Source organism: Exserohilum turcica (assembly GCF_000359705.1).
Source record: "Exserohilum turcica Et28A unplaced genomic scaffold SETTUscaffold_10, whole genome shotgun sequence".
In the NCBI taxonomy this organism is placed as follows: Eukaryota; Fungi; Ascomycota; class Dothideomycetes; order Pleosporales; family Pleosporaceae; genus Exserohilum; species Exserohilum turcicum.
In genome coordinates, this window is record NW_007359915.1 from 284,016 (window position 1) to 302,100 (window position 18,085).

Sequence of the window (18,085 nt, forward strand, 5' to 3'; positions counted from 1 at the left end):
ATTACTTTGGGACTTAGTTTCAAAAAAAAAAGCAGATACCAAGCTATATCTTACATTTTGCTAAGACCCCCCCCCCTCCAAAAAAAAAGCCAAGGTCCAGCATCATGGGGCAAACACTAGCAAAAGTGTATTTACCTAATTCTTCCGCCCAGAATGTTCTTTCCCTCACCCCCCACGTCATCAATGAAACTTTGCAGATACACCTCCATATCTCACGCCATCAACCTTGAGCTCGAACACCAGGCCCGCACTCTCACAGCGCATGTCGAGCGTAAAGTCCAGGTTGTCAAACTCTACACCCTTTGTCGTGGTCAGGCGCGTAAATAGGCTTTTGGGCACCGTATTCAAATCAGTCGTCAGCGTGCACACCTTGATTAGCCCTTTGGTGTGGGAGTCAGGTGCCACGTCTGCGTCGCACGCAATGAGGTCGTCTCCTACGACGAGTGACTGCCCGGGGCGGAAGTTGCGCGTGTAGTGAAAGGAGATAGGACGGGATTCAGACACTTGGGCACCCTGGGTTCATGTGTCAGTTCACGGCCGGGTATCCAGTAAGAATGTGTCAACTACCTTTGCAATGTGCCATTGCATTCGATCGGACACCATCCAGCGTTCCCAGAGCAGACTCCAGTAGCGGTCAGAGATGGGGTGTTTGGCTTCGTCGAAAACAGTTGCGTAGCTTGTGCCGTAATGCCAGCGGCTCCGGCGGCTGATGGCCATGTTGCCCTCCAAGCCCCTTAGCACAGCGCCCCGCACAACGGCTGTCCAGGCGTGTATGGGTTGGTATATCTCAATGGATTGTGGCGCGTCAATCGCGACAATATGAGTCGGTCTCTCGGTATACGGTGGCGGCGGCGCGCTGTTAAAGTGTGACTTCATCCGACCATAAAGGTAGTTGCTCTGCCCAAAGCCGCCAACTAGCACGATGCCGCATACCAGGCCTCCCTTTTCTCTTATACTCTCCACCTGGCCCTCTACCAAATGTATCACCTCCTCGACAACAGGGTCAAACAAGTCCTTGACTTGCTCAGCGCTCATGACAAGGAAGCCAGAGTCCAGCCCCGCTTCTTCATCATCCGGAAGGCCTGGAAAGGGAATGTTGACTTCGTTGTGTTCCTCCTCGTTGAAGTTGCGCTTGACGAATTCCTCAAAGTACTTGGAGCCCATGTTCCACGTTTTGGCCTTCTTTTCACGCATCCACGTGTACCGCTCGGCCCCGATGCGTTGCTTGACGTGCTCCTCAAAGCGGTAGTTGATAAAGGTAGAGCCACAAAGACCACCGGTACCGACTGCTGATTCTTCGACGCGCAGAGGGGATAGCTGGATGATCTTGTAGGCGATCAGATCGACTGTGCCTCCTCCAGCATCGCACACGATGAAGTTGTCGCCAACCTTGAGGTGGTTGGGCTGTATGGCTTTCAGCGTGTATACCGCAGCAGCTTCAGGCTCGGATATGAGCTTCAACTCGTGTCTCTTGCCCATGCCAGCCTTCTCGGCCGCCTTGAGCGTCGCATCCTTGGCCGAATCTGACCACACGGCGGGCACAGTCAAGACGAACTCGACTTTGGTCAGGCTGATGAATGTCTCGCCATATCTCCTGCTCAATGTCTCCATGGTATGCTTGTAGATCTGCGAGAGGTAGTCCGAGGCTGCTTCCGTGACCGTCTTGTCGTACTTGCGCAGCTGCGCCGCCGTCTCCAGCGGCGATACAAAGTGGGGGAGCTTCTGGTTCCGGTCGAGGAAGAGCTTTATGCACCGCAGACGCGTCTCTTCTGGCTTGAACTGGAAGCCCCATTTGATGTTTTGCGCGGGCCTTGTAGGCGTCTTGGGCGACGAAGTCGAGCCATCTTGTGCGGAAGGCTCGCTGTAGCCAATCTCGGTAGGCACCTTGTCAGAGGTAATGCCTGTGGGCGTATATCAGAGTGGTGGGATATGGATTGCTGGATGCACAAGAGCTCACCGTTCCCTCCAGGCCACGTCTTGATGATGTCAATATCGTCCGGAGTCGCACTGTATACGGCCGCCACACCTGTCAATCTTTAGCCTCCATTTACAACGGGCCGTCGCCATGGCCTCGGGTGCCACCCACCGCTATATGTCGTCCCGAAATCAACACCCACCACGAGCCTGTCCCTGGCCGTGGTGCTGCTCAAGGGCACGCTGCTCGCGACCACGCTGCCATTGGTGCGTGGGTTGAAGGTGGTGGGTATGCTGCTCCCTCGGGCAGGGAATGTGCTTTTCATCGTATGCTCCCACTGCTCTATCGCGGTTCTATCGCTGGCCGTGGCGATGCGGTTGGCGTGGAAAGGATCGCGTGGGCGGCGCGTGGGGCAGCTCCGCGGGGCTCAATCCTTCACGCGGGGCAGACAGGAGCCTCATCGAGATACAGCAGCGCGTGCAAAAGACGCCGGTGTCACGAATGTGTCTGCCTACACGGCATGAGATGGGCTGGGCAGTGTCGTGGCATGGCATGTTGAAGCCTGGAGGTCGGTACCTAGGCCGCCCGCGTTAGGCAGACGACGGTGCAGGGGCGGCGATCATCGTGTGGTCGCTAAACATGTCCACGGCCTGCACCTCAGTCGTCACATCGTCAAGTGCAATCGTTCCACAGTTCGCGCAGCCTGTCCACAGTAGTCGCATGCAGTCATGACGATTCCGATGCGGCTCTGAAATCGGAACGCTCGGTCTTTCATCATGACCGACCAAGCGGGCTCTGGTAAGCTTCCACCCCCCCAGCACCCGCACCCGCAGTCTCTCTACTGTACTATTATTAACCTTGTTAGACTCTTCCCACCGGCCTTTGTTGAAGCGCAGCGTGAGAATGGCGTCGAGGTCTCCGAGGCCCTCCAAGTCGGCCGCTACCCCGCCAAAAGCCGCCGTAGCTGCGCCTCAAACGCCCAAGGAGGAAGTCCGCCGTCGCAGGAATCCCTTTAATGACATGCTCAAGCCCCGGACTGGAGGTACAGGTGAGCCTCCAAAGGATACTCCGCCCGGGGGGCCTAACAGGCAGCATGCACCCGATGTGGACAATGCACCACCACCTCCCAGCGACGATGCTATAGATAGAAAACCGGCAGAGAGAATCGCCGATCTTGAAAGAGCCCTAGCCATGGCCGAGGAGGAGCAAGTATCATGGAGAGAAGAGCTGGCCCAGGCGCAAACCCAAAGACAAGCCGACCAGGATGTCATTGACGATTTAAGGCGGCAGCTCAATGCATCACGTTCAAATGCGGAAAACCTGCCCCTTGAGGACTCGAGCCATGTCTGGGAGAGCACAACCTATGATGCCGTACAGCGCGAAAGTGAAGAGCTCGTGCGCCAAAACTATAATTTACGTTGTCGAGTGGCACAGCTCGAGGAGCTGCTTGTGTCTCCCGACAGAGCTCAGGGGACTTCTACTCGACCAGAGTCGTCGGTGGATGTACAGTTGCGTCTGCATGCTGCCGAGAAAGAGTCTCAAGAAAGGCTCCAGCAAATCATTTCGCTCAAGTCGAGCATATCATCCCTCACAAGGATGCAGTCACAGGCCACAGACAGCGACCTTGTGGCATCCTTCTCCGAGCTGGCAAATCGCTTCCGAGAATGGACCGTCTCAAATTTCAGGAGGACCAAGCCTGACTTTGAAAACATTCCCAAGGAGACACAAGATACTCTTCGCACAATATATCCTCAATACAGGGCGGGCAGTCAGGGCGCGGACAAGCTTGCCCTATATCAAGCCATCGTCTCGAACTCGCTCATGTCCGTTTTCGAGAGCCCCCTATTATTCGGGCTGCCAGCATCGCTGGCGGGACTCTGGTCCTTCGCAGATCAGGTACAGAATAGTGGTGCTGCCTACGGTGAATGGAAACGTGCTACGATACAGGTTCTTGAGTGCAGCAAAGTAGAACAAGACTTCGCCAAAGTAAGAGAGCAGTCTCTCCACCGTGTTCTTGGAGACATCTGCCATCTACTCTTCACGCTCACATCTATCAATGTTTCCTCGAGCGCACAATTGGGATTGAGTGGGATTCTCAAGCAAGCTGTAGATCTGCAGCGAACGCTCGCCCTTCAAAAAGCGCAATACCAGTTGCTCTTCTTCCGCAACCAGGAAAAGACAATGTGTTTTGATGACCGTACAATGGAAGCTATTAACGATGTCGACCCTACCATGGACGACGACTCCAGCATGAAGACGGACCGGACATTCCTCTTCTGCGCATTCCCTGGTCTTGTTAAACATGGTAACGAGTGGGGAGAGCACCTTGAGATTAGCAACGTCCTGCTGAAGGCCAGAGTATGTACAGGACTTGGATGAAATCCTGCTCTACAAAGCCTTTACCATTTTATCTTGGTCTCTGTCATCAGAAATGTGCCGTCTTGATTTAGTAGCAGGCAGGTAAAAGTTTTCCTCTATTTTTTGGCACGGCATTCTCGTTGCTAGGCCATATCCTAATAAAACTATAGGTCACTGAGTTGTTGATAAAATGTTATGATTGAAATATATGCATAATTAACACCTTCGTCAAAGAGCAGGGACAACGGTGACAGCACACCTCCAATCCTACAGATACGCGACTACGAAACATTGGTCCAGCAAGCTCAATTAACATACACTTACAGCAAAGTGGTGATAAAAACGTGACACCGCGTGTGGGTCCATCTGTCAGGCTAGTGATTTCATCATGACCTTCCTTCAAGGCCTCAACGCGTGCGTCCAGAACATCGTTTTGCGTGCATTTCCTTCAAACCACAAACCACTCCTATTTGATTCGCCACTTTCATTCAATTCATGTCTAGATCTCCATCAATTTGATGTCGAGTTGTTCTGCAATGTCACTTCAAGCTCCGCACGTCACATTGACGCGTTTTGCTTCGCGGTGCTCACACCGTGACGTCAGGGCACACCAGTTTGCCCGCTATATCACCATTTCAGCACCACGCCATTTCACCTTACTCACAACGAATCAAAACTTCATACAACCAATTGAACGCACAAAGCAAATCTCAACTCAATTTCAACGGCACATCCAGCGACGCAACTACGCAAACATGCCTCCTTCCAACAACCCTGAGCTCCAGATGGGCAAGGTCTTTGATGTCAAGGACAAGATTGCTCTGGTTACTGGAGGAGGATCCGGAATCGGCCTCATGATTACTCAGACTCTGGCTGTCAATGGCATGAAGGTGTACATTGTCGGTCGGACGGAAAAGAAGCTTGAGAAGGTTGTCGAGGCGCATGGACAAGACATTGCAGGCCAAATCATCCCAATCGTTGGAGACGTCAGTACCAAGGAGGGTGTATCGTGAGTATTACTAGTTGTTGTGTAATTTCTCAGTACTAACTGGATACAGCAAGATCAAGAAGGAGATTGAGTCGAAGGAGAAGTGCCTCTGTGTCCTAGTCAACAATGCTGGAATTGCACCAGGCAAGACTGAAGTCAAGGGAAGCTCAGAAGAGCTAGTCGACAAGCTCTTTGACGGTACTACTGAAAAGGAATGGCTCGACGTCTACCAAACCAATGTTGTTGGACCCTTCCTCATGAGCACAGCCTTCCTCCCCCTCCTCCAGAAGTCGACAGAGATTCACAAGGACTACTCCGGAACCATTATCAACATCACCTCCATCTCAGGACACATTCGCATCTCACAAGGCCACTTTGCCTACAACAGCAGCAAAGGTGCCGCTGTTCATCTGAACAAGATGCTTGCTTCTGAGATTGCGAAGAACGGCAGTAAGTCACATTGGGCACGAGACTTGACTCACGAGAGACTAACACATTGCAGTCAAAGTTCGTGTCAATTCAATTGCCCCGGGTGTCTTTCCTTCGGAAATGACTACCCAGGAAAGCAGGGATGACAACCAGAAGAGCGAGATGCCCAAAGAGCACAAGGAGGGTCTTCCTGCCCAGCGACCTGGAAAAGACCAGGACATGGCTGCTGCTATTCTGTTTGCAGTGGGCTGCCAGTACCTCAACGGTCAGACGGTCACTGTGGACGGCGGCTATGCCATCCAAGTCGGCAACTAAGTTGATTGGTATCATGGTGTCTTATGATTTCTTCTAATCGGCTCTATTGTGGGCTTCACGATGTATGATAGCATAGTATGTTCTGGGTTGAGACCTGGGAAAACTTTCCCCGCTATATTAGGTAGTGGTATGATGAATTTACTGAGGACTCAAGGTTCCACTGCGATGGAAAGACTATACATGTCGAATCATAGTCCTGTGACGCGATCCAAACCTTCCCATAGATGCTTCCAAACAGTCTGTTTGTGTGTGAACGTATGCTACTCTTTATTTTCTTCCGCCCGCGCGAGCAGCAGCTCCTACAGCTTCAGCTGCAACAGCAGTGCCTCCTGCAACCGCCGCGACTGTGCCGGCGCCATACCCGCCCATCTATTCCGATTAACCAGATGTCATAACACCATGTGATCAACACTCACCGCAGCTGACTGCAAGACGGCAAAGGTACTTCCTGCAGACACAGTTCCCAGGCCCGATTGTACGGCAGCAGCAAGCGATCCTGCCGCAACCCCGCTTCCCGTGAAACCAGCGACAGCCAGCAACGGGGCCGTAATGATGCCAGGGGCCACGAGGAGAGCAGCACTGCCTACATGGCCAAGAGTGCGAATCGGATGCTCGACGACGTAGCGGACAATTGGGGGCGCGATGCTGCGGAACATGTCTGACACGGTATTTTTGACAGCTTCGACGGCTTTCTGGACGAAGTTCGAGACTGCGTTGCCCATGGTGGAGTGGAGTTGATTGGGGGTGTGGGTGGACAAGGTAGAGAAATCCGAACAAGACGAAGTTGTATTTGAGAAGAGAAAAAAAAATAGTTGTTTTGTGTGGACGTGTTTGCTAGGCTCTTTATCACTTTCACTTTCACATTCACATTCACTCCTTGCTGAAAGCCGCCAAACAAACAAGTCTGGAGCCCCCCACCTACGGATCAAAAAACACATCCCTCTCATCCTTCCACCAAGCCGTCTCGGCATTCACCTCCATCTTATGCATAAACTCCAATAGATCCATCCTGCCCACCGGACACATGAAGACGCCCCTCGCCGTCCACTCACACAGAAAATCGCGATACGCCTCGTACCCGGGCGGCGTGACGGGATTACCCAGCCGCGCGCTTGCATCCTGCACGACTACAGGCTTGAGTGCTGTCTTGCCCACACGCAGCATGTGCTCCATTATTTCCTTTGTATTGAACGTCTTCCTGCTGATCGATAGCGCCCGGAGTGCGGTTTTCAACGCATCATGCAGCGCACGCGCTTCCACGGACTCGACGGGATTGTCGAGGCGAAATCCATATGGAAGCATACTCCACACTTTGATCGGAACCTGCTCCATGAAGGCTACCGCGTCGGCATACCGCACGTAGACGCGGATACAGCGTGCCTGGCGGTCGGCGTCCCAGTCGGGCGGTATATCGGGGAACCAGCCGCTGTGAGGCAGGGATTGCAGGCGCACAAGCCAGTACTCTGTTGCTTCTTTTTCCAGGCGCCGCATGCTGATTTTCCAGCGCCAGAAATTGAGTTCGCGCGGGAGCAGCGTCATCGTGCGGTCGATGGTGTGCGGGATCAGCGTCTTGCAGTGCATGCAGCGGAAGAATTTTGTGAGCGGGTCTGCCTCGTTGGGTTGCAGTTTGCCGCGGCCTGTGTATTGTGTGAGTGAGTTGTAGAGAGGTAGGATAGGGTTCGAGGTGCAATGGAGAGAGAGAGAAAGAGAGAGAGAGAGAGAGAGAGAGAGAGAGAGAGAGAGAGAGACATACCAGCACTGCTATCAATATGCGTGGTTAGGCATTCTAAACAGAGAAAATGCCCACACGGCAAGCGACATGCGTATTCGCTTTCTGTAAACCACGTTCGACTGCAGGCGAGACAGGCGTCGCCTAGGAACTTTACTTGCGCGGGGGGAGGCGTGTCGTGGTAGATGGTCACGTGGGCCTCAATATCGGGTCTTGGATGCCTTTTGTTTATGAGATGACGAAAAAGAAAGCCTCTGAAAAGGGAAAATTTGATTGATGAAAACTTGACCTTTGCTGGTTCTGAAGAAAGAGAGTGAAATGCATCATGAACACTGGGCTGACTTACCATTTTATAATCGGAGGCGCTATCCCAAGCACATTTTCCAACTGCTCTCTCGCATGGAAGAACGCTCGGTCGTAACTCGCTTGGAATAAACTCTATTCCATAATGGCAAAATTAGCTCTGCACCTACTCACTCATGTACCATACCCACTTGCATATGGCAATACAGCATTAAAAAGCGATGATAATAATAATAATAACACTTACATGTAGCCGCACCCACCAACAATCGTACTCCAACCCTTTAATCATGGGCGGCATCCACTCCCTCCATTTCCCACACTCAACCATGTACCGCTCCTCCTCGCGGCCAAACCCCTGTTTCTCAGTGTCCTCCAGCAGCACGCAGCTCGTTCTCTTGACCACATACACCATGCTTTCGCCGCGCCGCAGCTGGAACTTGCCGCTTTCGAGCAACGTGTTGCCGGGGAACTTTGAGATCCTCGCCATGGCGCGCGCAAGTGGATTAGAGCTTTTCTTTTCTTTTTCCAGGTGGGAGCGCGACCAGCGGCAGAAGGCGGCTTCGTTGGGAAAGGCGGGGTGCGTGGGCGGCGAGGGCGTGTTGGTGGTTGTCAGGAAGTTGTGGCCGTCGGGGCCCCAGGAGCCGGAGCCTTGGGGGCGCGCGCGAGAAGAGGCGTTGGCGGGGGGTTGGAGACGTAGACAGCCGAGGGGGTAGTCGCAGAGTGAGGGGTAGATGTATCGCGTTATGTGGTTGGGCTTTAGGACTGTGCCGTTGCCGTGGAAGACGAGTTCGGCGTCTCGAGAGGACCTGGCGTGCTTTGACATGGTGGATTGCCGGTGGTGGTCATGTTTCTTGGGGACATGTTGGCGAGTGCTTAAAGGACTGCTGTTACGCTACTGGCGTTTGTCCTGTGAGATAATAATCAGTGAAGAGGGGGATTGTTCCTTTGGTTAAGCCAAACGAGAACAAGGGAAATATCGAAGAGTCGGCTAGTAAACTGTAGAGATATGGACGTAATGCTTGGGTGTATGGATTTTGTATTGTGTATGACTTTACGTCATAACTAGCAATATGTCTTCCTGATTCTATACCCAATTCTCTGAGCTTGATGGCTGAATACGTTTGCTCTAATACAGTATCCTTCTCTTGCTCAACACACTTAGTCGCACCTTCCCCACTTGCTCTGGCACCAGTTGGCAGAGCCGCAGAAGTCTTTGCCAGTACCGCAGAAGTTGGACCCAGAGCAGCAGAGACCAGAAGCGCACTTCTTGTTGACAATAGGACCGCAGCTCTCGCCATTCTGGGCGGTACCCCTGGGGGCAGTGGGCTCAGCAGGCACCTTTTGCTTGTCACACTTTCCGAATCCAGCCTGGCATCCGGTACCGCAGTATAAGGCCTGGTCCTGGATGTCGTTCTTGGGTCCGCAGTGGCCGGCCGAGGAGCAGCAGCGGTAGAAGTAGCCATTGGCACCGGCACCGGGGCAGCTGACACCGCCTTGGGCGTGGCCGCACACGTCAATCTCTGGGACGCTGGCGGGGAAACCAGTTGACGGGGAGCTGCTAGACGTCTTGCACTTGGAAGCGGAACCAGAGGAGCCCTTGATGCACGTCTGTGGGTCACAGTGGTCGGCCGTGGTGCCGCACCAGCCGTATTGCGAGCCTAGAGGCCATGTTAGTAAAGGCATAACATGAATTGAACATGCAGGACAAACTTACAGCACTCGCTGGCGGCGCAGCTGGCATTGCCGTTTTGGGGACCGCAGTTACCGGCGAAGACGCCGGAAACGAGGGAAACGAGGGCGAAAGTGGAGAAACGCATTATGAATATGATTAAGTGATGGACTAGACTTAGTTAAAAGCAAGTAGCGAGAGATGCGCACCGGGTTCAGCGAGGGAGTGAGCGAACGAGCGAAGATATGCTAGAAGTCCAAGACGTTGGATTGCGACATGACGGGCGGAAAGGATAAGGGAGACCCAGCTTTTTAACAACCACGACGCCCTCTCGTATTTGTCCCGCCCGCCATGAGCGGCCACGATCAGCGCCCGTATGGCTCCACCGATTCAACTGAGGCTGCGTCTTGGCCCGGCGCTAGGTGCCTGGTTCCGCTGACATGCACGCCCCATACGGCGGTTGTGCATGGAGGCATGACGACTAGGGTGGCCAAAATAGATGTCTGTTGCGTGCCAAATTTCCCAGGTTCATGGCCCAACAATCACCCAGAAGAATCGCGCATTTTGCAGACAGCGCAGCCATCATGCCAACCATTGTAATTTTTTGATTCTTTTTTCCCCACTGTGTTGGATGAGGGGCGAGCTGGCGTGGCTCGCCAGCTGATGGTCGGCGGACGCTCAGGGGAACGCCTCCCATATCCAACAACAACTCGGGTCTAGCAGATTGCTTTTTTGCCACGGGAGCCAAGTCAGATTTCTAAAGTCTGAGTGAGATGTGGAGCCAAAAGATGGAGAGGGATTCGTCGGAATACGCCCTACGAAATTAAGCTCTCGCTTAGCGTAAATTGCCTAACTGTATCCTGACTCGACTCCTGAATATCCTCTTATCCGCTCGCAAAAGCTTTGCGGCGTATGCTTGACGGGTCCGTCTGGACGGGAGATGCAATTGTCGTCAACGAAACTGACAGCGGCGGCCTACCGCATGGCAGCGGGCGACGATAGGCGGGCGGGAAGATGTGGTCGGGGCCATGTATATACGGATAGCCTCCAGCCTGCGATCCTGAGAGGAGTGCCTGGACGCCACTACGTCCTCCTGGGACAGCAACAAAAGGGAGTCCGGCAAGATTTTGCTGAGCCTAGCGCAGATCATTCGCAATTCGGGCTGTAATCGTCACGACTCTGGTTCACGCGCATGATAGCCCTGAACCAGTCTTTGCGCATGTTCTTGCAGAGCAACGAGCATGGCTAACCTTGTCGATCACCGGTTGACTGTTGGGACATTGCTTTGTCCTGAACTGCTTTCCAGAAAACACCGGGGGGACCCATTTGTGTTCTGAACCGCTATTAATACACGGCTTGGCATTGCTTGCGGTGCTGCTATCACTATCGATTGGGGTCAGGCGCGTGCCGTATAGTTGGTGGCATGTCTAGACTCGTTGAGTACGAAGTACGAACCCGCATGCAAGCCACCGCACTTAGCATCGCTCAGGGGACATGGGACGTCGTCCCTTTGTCGGACTTACTCAAACTTTCAATTACCCCATTACATAACTTCCTGGTATCGGCAGGGTCAGCGCAGCCCGCCACTGGATGCGACCCCTCACTGCATGTATGTATATCATGGCCGCCATGTCTCGCCCCAATTTCCAAAAGTATGCCCCAGAACCAAGACGGCAAGACAATAATACCGAGTTGGGTGTCGCAGCTGACGCAAAGAGGATCACGGAGAGCTGAACAGAACCTTACCTCCTGGGGTCGGGGCACTCTACTTCTAACCGGCGACATCCGCTATGGACTGACCCACAGCCATGATTACCAAAAAAAACATGTACAGTGGTAAGAGTTGAGGGCCACTTGACAATACTAAAACATTAGCATATATTCGCAAAAAAGAAGATTTTCCGACACCGGGAATCTGGGGAATTTGTTAGGCGATTATTGGAATTGAATAGGGGGAGCTGGTGTGCTTACCGAACCCGGGCCTTGCCGGCGCCTTTCAGTAAGCTGACTCTACGATGAGAGCGGCAAATCCTAGCCACTAGACCATATCGGATATCGATGGAGGCGTATTGGAATGCTGAGATAATATCGCAAAGAAGAGGCAGCAATGATCAAGGTTTGGAAATAGAATCGAGATTGAGGCATAGATGAGAGAGTCGGCGTGGGTGGTGGGGCTAAGATGCGAAAATTTGCAGACAAAAAGTCATACTTAAGTCCACCAGCACTAACCTCGACGGAATGACTAAAAGAACGACTAAATGGCAGGAAAGCCAAGTCTTGCAAAAATACAGTGGGTAGATAGAAATATATATTCTTTGTACCTGACAGACTGCCCGTAGACCAAGGGAATCCGAGTAACAACTCCAGAATCCATTTGGACGAGCGAAGTTAGATGCCAGGCGACCGGAGATCCACTTCATAGCCCTCTATCATCTGTCAACTCTGGAAATCATATCAATTGGCACAAAAGCTATCCAGACAGCCTGTGTCATTCTGCATGTTCGTGCGCATGTGGTACGTCGCGCTTTCTATACCACGCAAACCAAGCAACAACCAATGTAACCACTATCACCAGTACCGTGGTCAACTCGGTCGAGGCGGTTTTGTGGGAGAGTCAAGCCGACTCCGGCTTGCTATCTAGTGCAGGTATCTGCTGGTTGAGGTAGGCCTCGAGGTGGTCGATTTCGTCCGGGTCAGCGCTGTGAACGAGGCCCCTGATTGCGGTTAGAAAGCATCTCGTGCGGATTGTTCAGTGGCGTACTTGTAGGTCCTAAAGTCGACCTTGTATCCATGCTTCTCAAGCTCTTCGGCGCTCAGCTTTCCCCACTTATGCGCGACGACTTGATCGGCGTCACCATGACCCATGAAGATGGGTGTGTTTTGGTTCGGGTTGTTGTCTGGGATCATGTCTTTGATCTTCTTTGACAAGAGAAGGTAGCAACTCAGGCCAAAGATGCCTCCCAGTTGTTCCTTATACGTCACTCCAGACAATATTGACATGGCACCGCCCTGCGAGAACCCCCCAATGACTATGCGGTTCGCGGGTATGCCTTTGGCAACCTCTTGGTCGATGAGCGAGTGAAAGTACTTTTGAGACTCGAGAATGCCTGGCTCGTCGTCCTGGCGCCCGTCGAGATTGGTGAGCGACCTGATGTCGTACCAACCCGGCATGCGCATGCCCATGTTCTAAATTGTGAATCAGCACTCGTGCTGGTCTATTGCGCCGCGGCGGCGGCGGAGGGTCGAAGATCAGTCACGAACCAGGGTGATTGGGATATCGGGAGCGCTTGGAAAGACGAAGGCGACTTCCTCAAACTTGCTTCGCCTGCGCCAGTTCTCTGCGAGGAATATCCTGCTCTTGTCAGGGTGTACAGAGCCGCACCACTGAGCGCTCCTTACCAGCCAGCTCCGCTGTCTCCGAGTCCATGAGCAACAATCACCGTGGCAGTGTGTCGCTTGAGCGCGGGCACAATCAGAGGCGCTTTGTGGGCCATGATGCAGTCTCGTCCAGGGCGTCGCGGGATAACGTCTCGACACAGTCAAGGTGAAGCAACGTGGGGTAGCTGCATCGCCGTGACGGCGAGACCGCGGGCCATGTGGACCTCGGCGTGTCTTGCTGCACGCTAAAGCAGGAACAAGGGTCCGAGCTCCAATCACCCTCGACGACGTCATGACATGCTCCCTACTATTCACTGCGACGGCCCAGTCCCGTCATTCTTCACTTCACCACTCACCTGCCGCGCGAGATACTTCAGAGGCTTCATTTTGAAACCAGCCATCTTCGTTTTCCACCACGACTACAGTCGTCATTGCATCCAGACTTCCACTCCGGCTGCTCCTAGCATCTCGCTTCGGCACATTCAGGAGCTCGCCACAGCTACCCAGATCAATACGCTTACCGCTCATGGCACGAACCACAAGAAGCTCGGCCGCAAAGGCCCAGGCTGTGCACGTACTACCCGTCCACGATAACGAGCCAGTACAACTTTCCAGCCCACCACCAACGCCAGAGGCACGCAATCCCCGAAAGAGGAAAGCAGTCAAAGAGGAAAACTCTCCACGTATTAAGACCAAGGATCCATCCCCCACACGTAGGAACAACAAGCGCACCAAGACATCTGCAGTAAAACAAGAGGACGCCAACGAACTTCCACATAACCTCGGTGCTATTCCTGAAATTGCTATCAAGCAAGAAGATGGTGACAAAAAAGCTTCAAAGAACACCAGAAAGCCCGCCAAGCACACGACCCCTAAGAAAGAGAAGGCTGAAACCCTTGTCTCCAAAGCAGCCACGACGAGCGATGAAGCCCCGAAGAAAAAGGGCAAGGGCAAAACTGGTGGCTACGGCCTCACGCCTGGGCAGACACCCTACCCAAATTACCCTCATCCAACTGCGGAAGAGTGTGAGGAAGTCACGCGTATCCTCTCAAAGGTGCATGGAAAGGTAGAGGCTCCAAAGACGATTCCTGCTCCATCACTTGATGTATCTGGCTGTGGAGAAGTTCCGTCTGTCCTAGATGCTCTTATCCGTACTCGTCTTTCTGCTGCAACGTCTGGCACCAACTCGTCGCGCGCTTTTGCTGGTCTTGTCGCCAAATTCGGCGTTCTGAAAGAAGGCATTGGCAAAGGCAGCGTGGATTGGAACAAGGTCCGCCAGGCAGATCAAAAAGAAGTATTCGAAGCCATCAAGAGTGGTGGACTTGCAGACGTGAAGAGCAAAGACATTAAGAAAATTCTACAGATGGTGTGGGAGGAGAACCAAGCACGGCGCCAGGAACTGCTATCTTCTGGTAAAGCAGCTGGTTCCGCTAATGAGGCCGAAGAAGATAAGCATGCAGAGATCGAAAAGGCGAAGCAGAATATCATCTCTCTGGACCACCTGCACCAGCTCTCAACCGATGACGCTTTTGATGCCCTCACAAAATACCCTGGCATCGGACCAAAGACGGCATCGTGTGTGCTTCTTTTCTGCCTTCAACGACCTTCATTCGCCGTCGATACACACGTCTTTCGACTCTGCAAGTGGCTCGGATGGGTACCTGCAACGAGTGATCCTGCGGGCCTGGCTCCAGGCGCAAAAGGCGCATTCGCTGGACCAACACGCAACTCGACATATGCTCACTGTGAAGTCAGAGTGCCCGACCATCTGAAGTACCCGTTACATCAGCTACTCATCAAGCACGGAAAGACATGCCCGAGATGCCGAGCGATCACTGGCGAGAGCAGCGAAGGATGGGACGAGGGTTGCCCAATCGAACATCTAGTGCAGAGGACTGGTGGGCGTAAGGGTGATGGTGCAAGCCCAGTAAAAGGTGGAAGTACAAAGAAGGTGAGGCCAAAGAAGAAGATCGTTGAGGAATACGAGAGCGACGCTGAAAGCAGTGGTGCGAGCGACGCTGAAAGCAGTATCCTAAGCGACATAGTGAGTGATGCAGAGGTGGAGCATTCCGAGCAAGAAGATTTTGAAGTCGAGGATTGATAACAACTGATATGTACATTGAATTTGAAGAGCGAGCATCTACTTTTTTTGTATGTACACCTTTCCTAAGCAGTATGATCCTCCAATTTGGCGATCCTGTCGCGTTTCACAAAACGTTTCATGCGTTCGTTATGCATAAACTTGTGCCCTAACTTTATTTACATAGAACAGGAAGGTTTGCCTTAGGTAAACTGGCTGAAGAAGGTCCAGACGTCCTTGGGGGTGAAGCTTGGGGCACCCCTGTCTCCGGGAAGCGCGACGTGGTCTCCGTCAAAGGCAGTCCACTGCGTGGGGTACTTGCATCCATTGTAGACAGTCTTGATGTGTGTGCCGCTGCCGTTTGAGGGCTCAGGAGCATTCTTGGCCTGGCAGCCGTTCAGGCTAAGGAAGCGGTCGCGGATCTGTCGTCCAGAGGCAATGGGCAGAACGCTGTCATGGGTACCGTGCTGACCGTAGAAGGCAATCGGGGTGTTACCGCCAGCGCATCCAGAGAGAGTAGCACCAGACAGGACGGCGATTCCTCGGAAGTCAGCAGCCTTGCTGCAAGCCAAGCTGAAGGACATGGCACCGCCGTAAGAGAAACCGAGAGAGAAGCGGAGCTTCTCGTTGACGCAGAGAGCATCCTCAACCTGCTTCCTGACGGCATCCAGGAACGTAATGTCCTCACCGCCCTGGTTGCCCCAGCCCCTGTTGAGACCGTCGGGAGCAACAAAGATGGTGCTCTCCTGTGCGAGGGGAGCAAGACCGTAGTAAGAGTTGCTGACGACGGCGTTCATGTCACCGTTCAGCCAGTGCAGGCCAAAGATGAAGCGGTACTGGCGCTTGTTGTCATAGTTCTGGGGAACACGGAGCGTGTAGCGGCGCTGCTTGCCGTTGACAGTGATGGTGTGGACGCCGCTGTTCAGCGAGGGCGACTTTCCACAGCCGGCCGTAGCTGCGGAGACATGGTCGAAGAAGGTGAGGAAGAGAAGAGCACCCAGTGCAAAAAGAGAGGCTGAGCGAAACATGGTGGAGGATGTTGCGATTGGTGAGGAACCCGGTGTGTTTGTGTGTTTCGTTTCAATCAATGTTTTGCGCTTCACACGCGGCCTTTAAGTATGTTTTGAAACCTTCTCTGTTTCCTTCCAGACCTCTGCTCTCCCTCCCCGCCTTCTCGTCTTACGAGTCAAGCACTATGGGGAAATTAACGCAGGCTATGAAGGCTTCATGCGGGAAACCCATACCAAGAGTTTTTTGACAAGTGAACCAGTCTCAGTTGACGGAAATTCGCGCAGACGACCAATGGAACTGCGCGCTCGGCGAAGATTTACGAGTCAAAGCGCGCCATGTGTATTTCAAGTAAATGGTGCCAAGTGCTTGGGTGGTGGCGGCAGTTCTCCGAAGGATCCACAGGTGACTTTTTTGGTGTTAGTGTTGCTGGTTGGCACGGTGGGGATATTTCTCCGTGAGGGAGCAATATATAGTAGCACTTGTGCCGCTGCACCAGCACATCACTCCACACTACGCCTTCCTCCTTTAGCTGCCAGTCCGCTTGCCCGAATTTCTGCTGTCCAAACGGACGTTTGCATGTGTCAAACGGCTGCCATGGCTGGTGTGACATGTCCCGGCCAATTATGTCACATGACGGTCCTTGGCATGGGCATACTCCACAATATTTGAAACCGTACTATGACCCAGGAGTAGCTGTCAGGCGACGATCAGTCTCGACGCGGATAATTTACACCGTACAACACTGGATTTCACCGACTTACCTGGCCATGTTGGTCTTTGGTTCTGTAGCGGGCGCGGGCTGTCAATAAAGCCAGCGCAGTTGTTTGTATGGCTTTGACTGCAGCGTTTGAATGCGGCGGGCGACTCAAAAGGAAGCAAGCAACAGGGAAGCGGTGGCATAAGATGAGCGTGTTTCCAATGGCGAGGCAGCAGTGGCTGTTTCAAGGCTAGAATCCTGCGCCAAGATGCCAAGCTTGTTTACAGCAGCGACAGCTATGGCATATTAGTTCCGACGTCCGGTTTTCTGAGGCATTCCGCCAGACACTCACTGGAAGATTTCGGTCCTGGGTTGAAGAGAGGTATTTTTGCGTCGCAGGGCACGCCTCTTTCGGAATGGTATCGGCATTGCTCTGGTAGTCTCAACTAGTTTGCGTGTAATCGTCTACTAAGATTTTAGACGCGACCGCGAAGCAGCTATAAGTATGCCGGTGCCCGTCCATGGAGTGTTTTGACAATTCCAGTACGAGAGGCTGCAAAGTTGGTACTTGACGACGGTGTGAAGCGTGATCGTGGCTTTAAGATTTTCCGTGTAATGCAGTACGAAAACGATATTACATAGGCATGGGTCAGGTTATTGATTATGGGCCAGGGTGTTTATTAAGATCTCCCCATTCACCTCCTATAACCGTTGTGCTAAACAATCGTGCTTACAGCTTATCTACTAGTTCGAGTGAGAACAAGCTTTGAACTTAAAGCTTAAGGTCCTTTACCTTTGCACTGTGCCACTTAGTGTCGACGGCAGAGCGCTTCTTGGTTTTAGTAACCAAGTGAATGCCTAATAGAACACGAACACATGTTTGCCGTACTATTGTTGAGGCGTGTGGCGCACATTTCTCCGCCTTCTGAGGGGCGTATGCACCTATTACCAAGGAAAGGGGGAAAAGAAATGCCGGCGGCTGTTTATCACACACGATAGCTACCCCGAAACAGGTTACATCCATCCTCGGCTGTACTCGTTTGGAATTTCCCCGCACGATAGATCCACCTGCTGCAGGATGATTAGTACACACTGCGCATCTTTCAACTTGGACCTCCCACTAGTTCTTCTCGCCATGCCACAACAGCTATTGTACATATATCAGCCGTACATGACGTACGAGAGTCCGTCAGCACCATCGTTTCACGGC

The 18,085-nt window shown here is 52.9% G+C and overlaps 9 protein-coding genes across 9 annotated transcripts; 3 read left to right on the forward strand and 6 right to left on the reverse strand.

The window, feature by feature from the left end:
- SETTUDRAFT_166606 (uncharacterized protein) lies at window positions 1-2,475 on the reverse strand. The gene is made up of 4 exons (XM_008023249.1): window positions 2,087-2,475; window positions 1,958-2,026; window positions 568-1,901; window positions 1-513 (listed from the first exon to the last, which is right to left on the reverse strand). Exons 1-4 carry the CDS (start codon window positions 2,238-2,240, stop codon window positions 181-183), a joined length of 1,890 nt encoding a protein of 629 aa, XP_008021440.1. The 5' UTR covers window positions 2,241-2,475; the 3' UTR covers window positions 1-180.
- Window positions 2,476-2,691: 216 nt separating this feature from the next.
- Window positions 2,692-4,294, forward strand: SETTUDRAFT_182274 (uncharacterized protein; the record flags this gene model as incomplete). Its single annotated transcript, XM_008023250.1, has 2 exons — window positions 2,692-2,713; window positions 2,781-4,294. The coding sequence occupies 2 exons, from the start codon at window positions 2,692-2,694 to the stop codon at window positions 4,292-4,294; spliced, it is 1,536 nt and encodes a 511-aa protein (XP_008021441.1).
- Window positions 4,295-5,028: 734 nt separating this feature from the next.
- SETTUDRAFT_101210 (uncharacterized protein) lies at window positions 5,029-6,005 on the forward strand (the record flags this gene model as incomplete). The annotated part of the gene is made up of 3 exons (XM_008023251.1): window positions 5,029-5,282; window positions 5,332-5,711; window positions 5,764-6,005. The coding sequence occupies 3 exons, from the start codon at window positions 5,029-5,031 to the stop codon at window positions 6,003-6,005; spliced, it is 876 nt and encodes a 291-aa protein (XP_008021442.1).
- A 389-nt stretch (window positions 6,006-6,394) lies between these two features.
- SETTUDRAFT_36163 (uncharacterized protein) lies at window positions 6,395-6,727 on the reverse strand (the record flags this gene model as incomplete). Its single annotated transcript, XM_008023069.1, has 1 exon — window positions 6,395-6,727. The coding sequence occupies one exon, from the start codon at window positions 6,725-6,727 to the stop codon at window positions 6,395-6,397; it is 333 nt and encodes a 110-aa protein (XP_008021260.1).
- A 196-nt stretch (window positions 6,728-6,923) lies between these two features.
- Window positions 6,924-8,863, reverse strand: SETTUDRAFT_24789 (uncharacterized protein; the record flags this gene model as incomplete). The annotated part of the gene is made up of 2 exons (XM_008023005.1): window positions 6,924-7,642; window positions 8,305-8,863. 2 exons carry the CDS (start codon window positions 8,861-8,863, stop codon window positions 6,924-6,926), a joined length of 1,278 nt encoding a protein of 425 aa, XP_008021196.1.
- Window positions 8,864-9,057: 194 nt separating this feature from the next.
- SETTUDRAFT_166607 (carbohydrate-binding module family 18 protein) lies at window positions 9,058-9,983 on the reverse strand. The gene is made up of 2 exons (XM_008023252.1): window positions 9,755-9,983; window positions 9,058-9,698 (listed from the first exon to the last, which is right to left on the reverse strand). Exons 1-2 carry the CDS (start codon window positions 9,855-9,857, stop codon window positions 9,199-9,201), a joined length of 603 nt encoding a protein of 200 aa, XP_008021443.1. The 5' UTR covers window positions 9,858-9,983; the 3' UTR covers window positions 9,058-9,198.
- Window positions 9,984-12,010: 2,027 nt separating this feature from the next.
- Window positions 12,011-13,258, reverse strand: SETTUDRAFT_166608 (uncharacterized protein). Its single transcript, XM_008023253.1, has 4 exons — window positions 13,109-13,258; window positions 12,971-13,061; window positions 12,471-12,895; window positions 12,011-12,423 (listed from the first exon to the last, which is right to left on the reverse strand). Exons 1-4 carry the CDS (start codon window positions 13,201-13,203, stop codon window positions 12,324-12,326), a joined length of 711 nt encoding a protein of 236 aa, XP_008021444.1. The 5' UTR covers window positions 13,204-13,258; the 3' UTR covers window positions 12,011-12,323.
- A 355-nt stretch (window positions 13,259-13,613) lies between these two features.
- Window positions 13,614-15,188, forward strand: SETTUDRAFT_174837 (uncharacterized protein; the record flags this gene model as incomplete). Its single annotated transcript, XM_008023254.1, has 1 exon — window positions 13,614-15,188. One exon carries the CDS (start codon window positions 13,614-13,616, stop codon window positions 15,186-15,188), a length of 1,575 nt encoding a protein of 524 aa, XP_008021445.1.
- A 182-nt stretch (window positions 15,189-15,370) lies between these two features.
- Window positions 15,371-16,195, reverse strand: SETTUDRAFT_102085 (carbohydrate esterase family 1 protein; the record flags this gene model as incomplete). Its single annotated transcript, XM_008023255.1, has 1 exon — window positions 15,371-16,195. The coding sequence occupies one exon, from the start codon at window positions 16,193-16,195 to the stop codon at window positions 15,371-15,373; it is 825 nt and encodes a 274-aa protein (XP_008021446.1).
- Window positions 16,196-18,085: the final 1,890 nt, after the last annotated feature.

What these genes read in the sequence shown, in the direction of transcription:
- SETTUDRAFT_166608 (XM_008023253.1), bottom strand. Translation starts at nt 13,203, where the DNA reads ATGGCCCACAAAGCGCCTCTGATTGTGCCCGCGCTCAAGCGACACACT. An exon ending in GGAGACAGCGGAGCTGGCTG is followed by an intron (nt 13,062 to 13,108) that starts GTAAGGAGCGCT and finishes TGACAAGAGCAG; the next exon opens with GATATTCCTCGCAGAGAACT. An exon ending in CCGATATCCCAATCACCCTG is followed by an intron (nt 12,896 to 12,970) that starts GTTCGTGACTGA and finishes TTCACAATTTAG; the next exon opens with AACATGGGCATGCGCATGCC.
- SETTUDRAFT_166606 (XM_008023249.1), bottom strand. Translation starts at nt 2,240, where the DNA reads ATGAAAAGCACATTCCCTGCCCGAGGGAGCAGCATACCCACCACCTTC. An exon ending in GACGTGGCCTGGAGGGAACG is followed by an intron (nt 1,902 to 1,957) that starts GTGAGCTCTTGT and finishes ATACGCCCACAG; the next exon opens with GCATTACCTCTGACAAGGTG. An exon ending in TGCAATGGCACATTGCAAAG is followed by an intron (nt 514 to 567) that starts GTAGTTGACACA and finishes ACATGAACCCAG; the next exon opens with GGTGCCCAAGTGTCTGAATC.
- SETTUDRAFT_166607 (XM_008023252.1), bottom strand. Translation starts at nt 9,857, where the DNA reads ATGCGTTTCTCCACTTTCGCCCTCGTTTCCCTCGTTTCCGGCGTCTTC. An exon ending in CTGCGCCGCCAGCGAGTGCT is followed by an intron (nt 9,699 to 9,754) that starts GTAAGTTTGTCC and finishes CATGGCCTCTAG; the next exon opens with GCTCGCAATACGGCTGGTGC.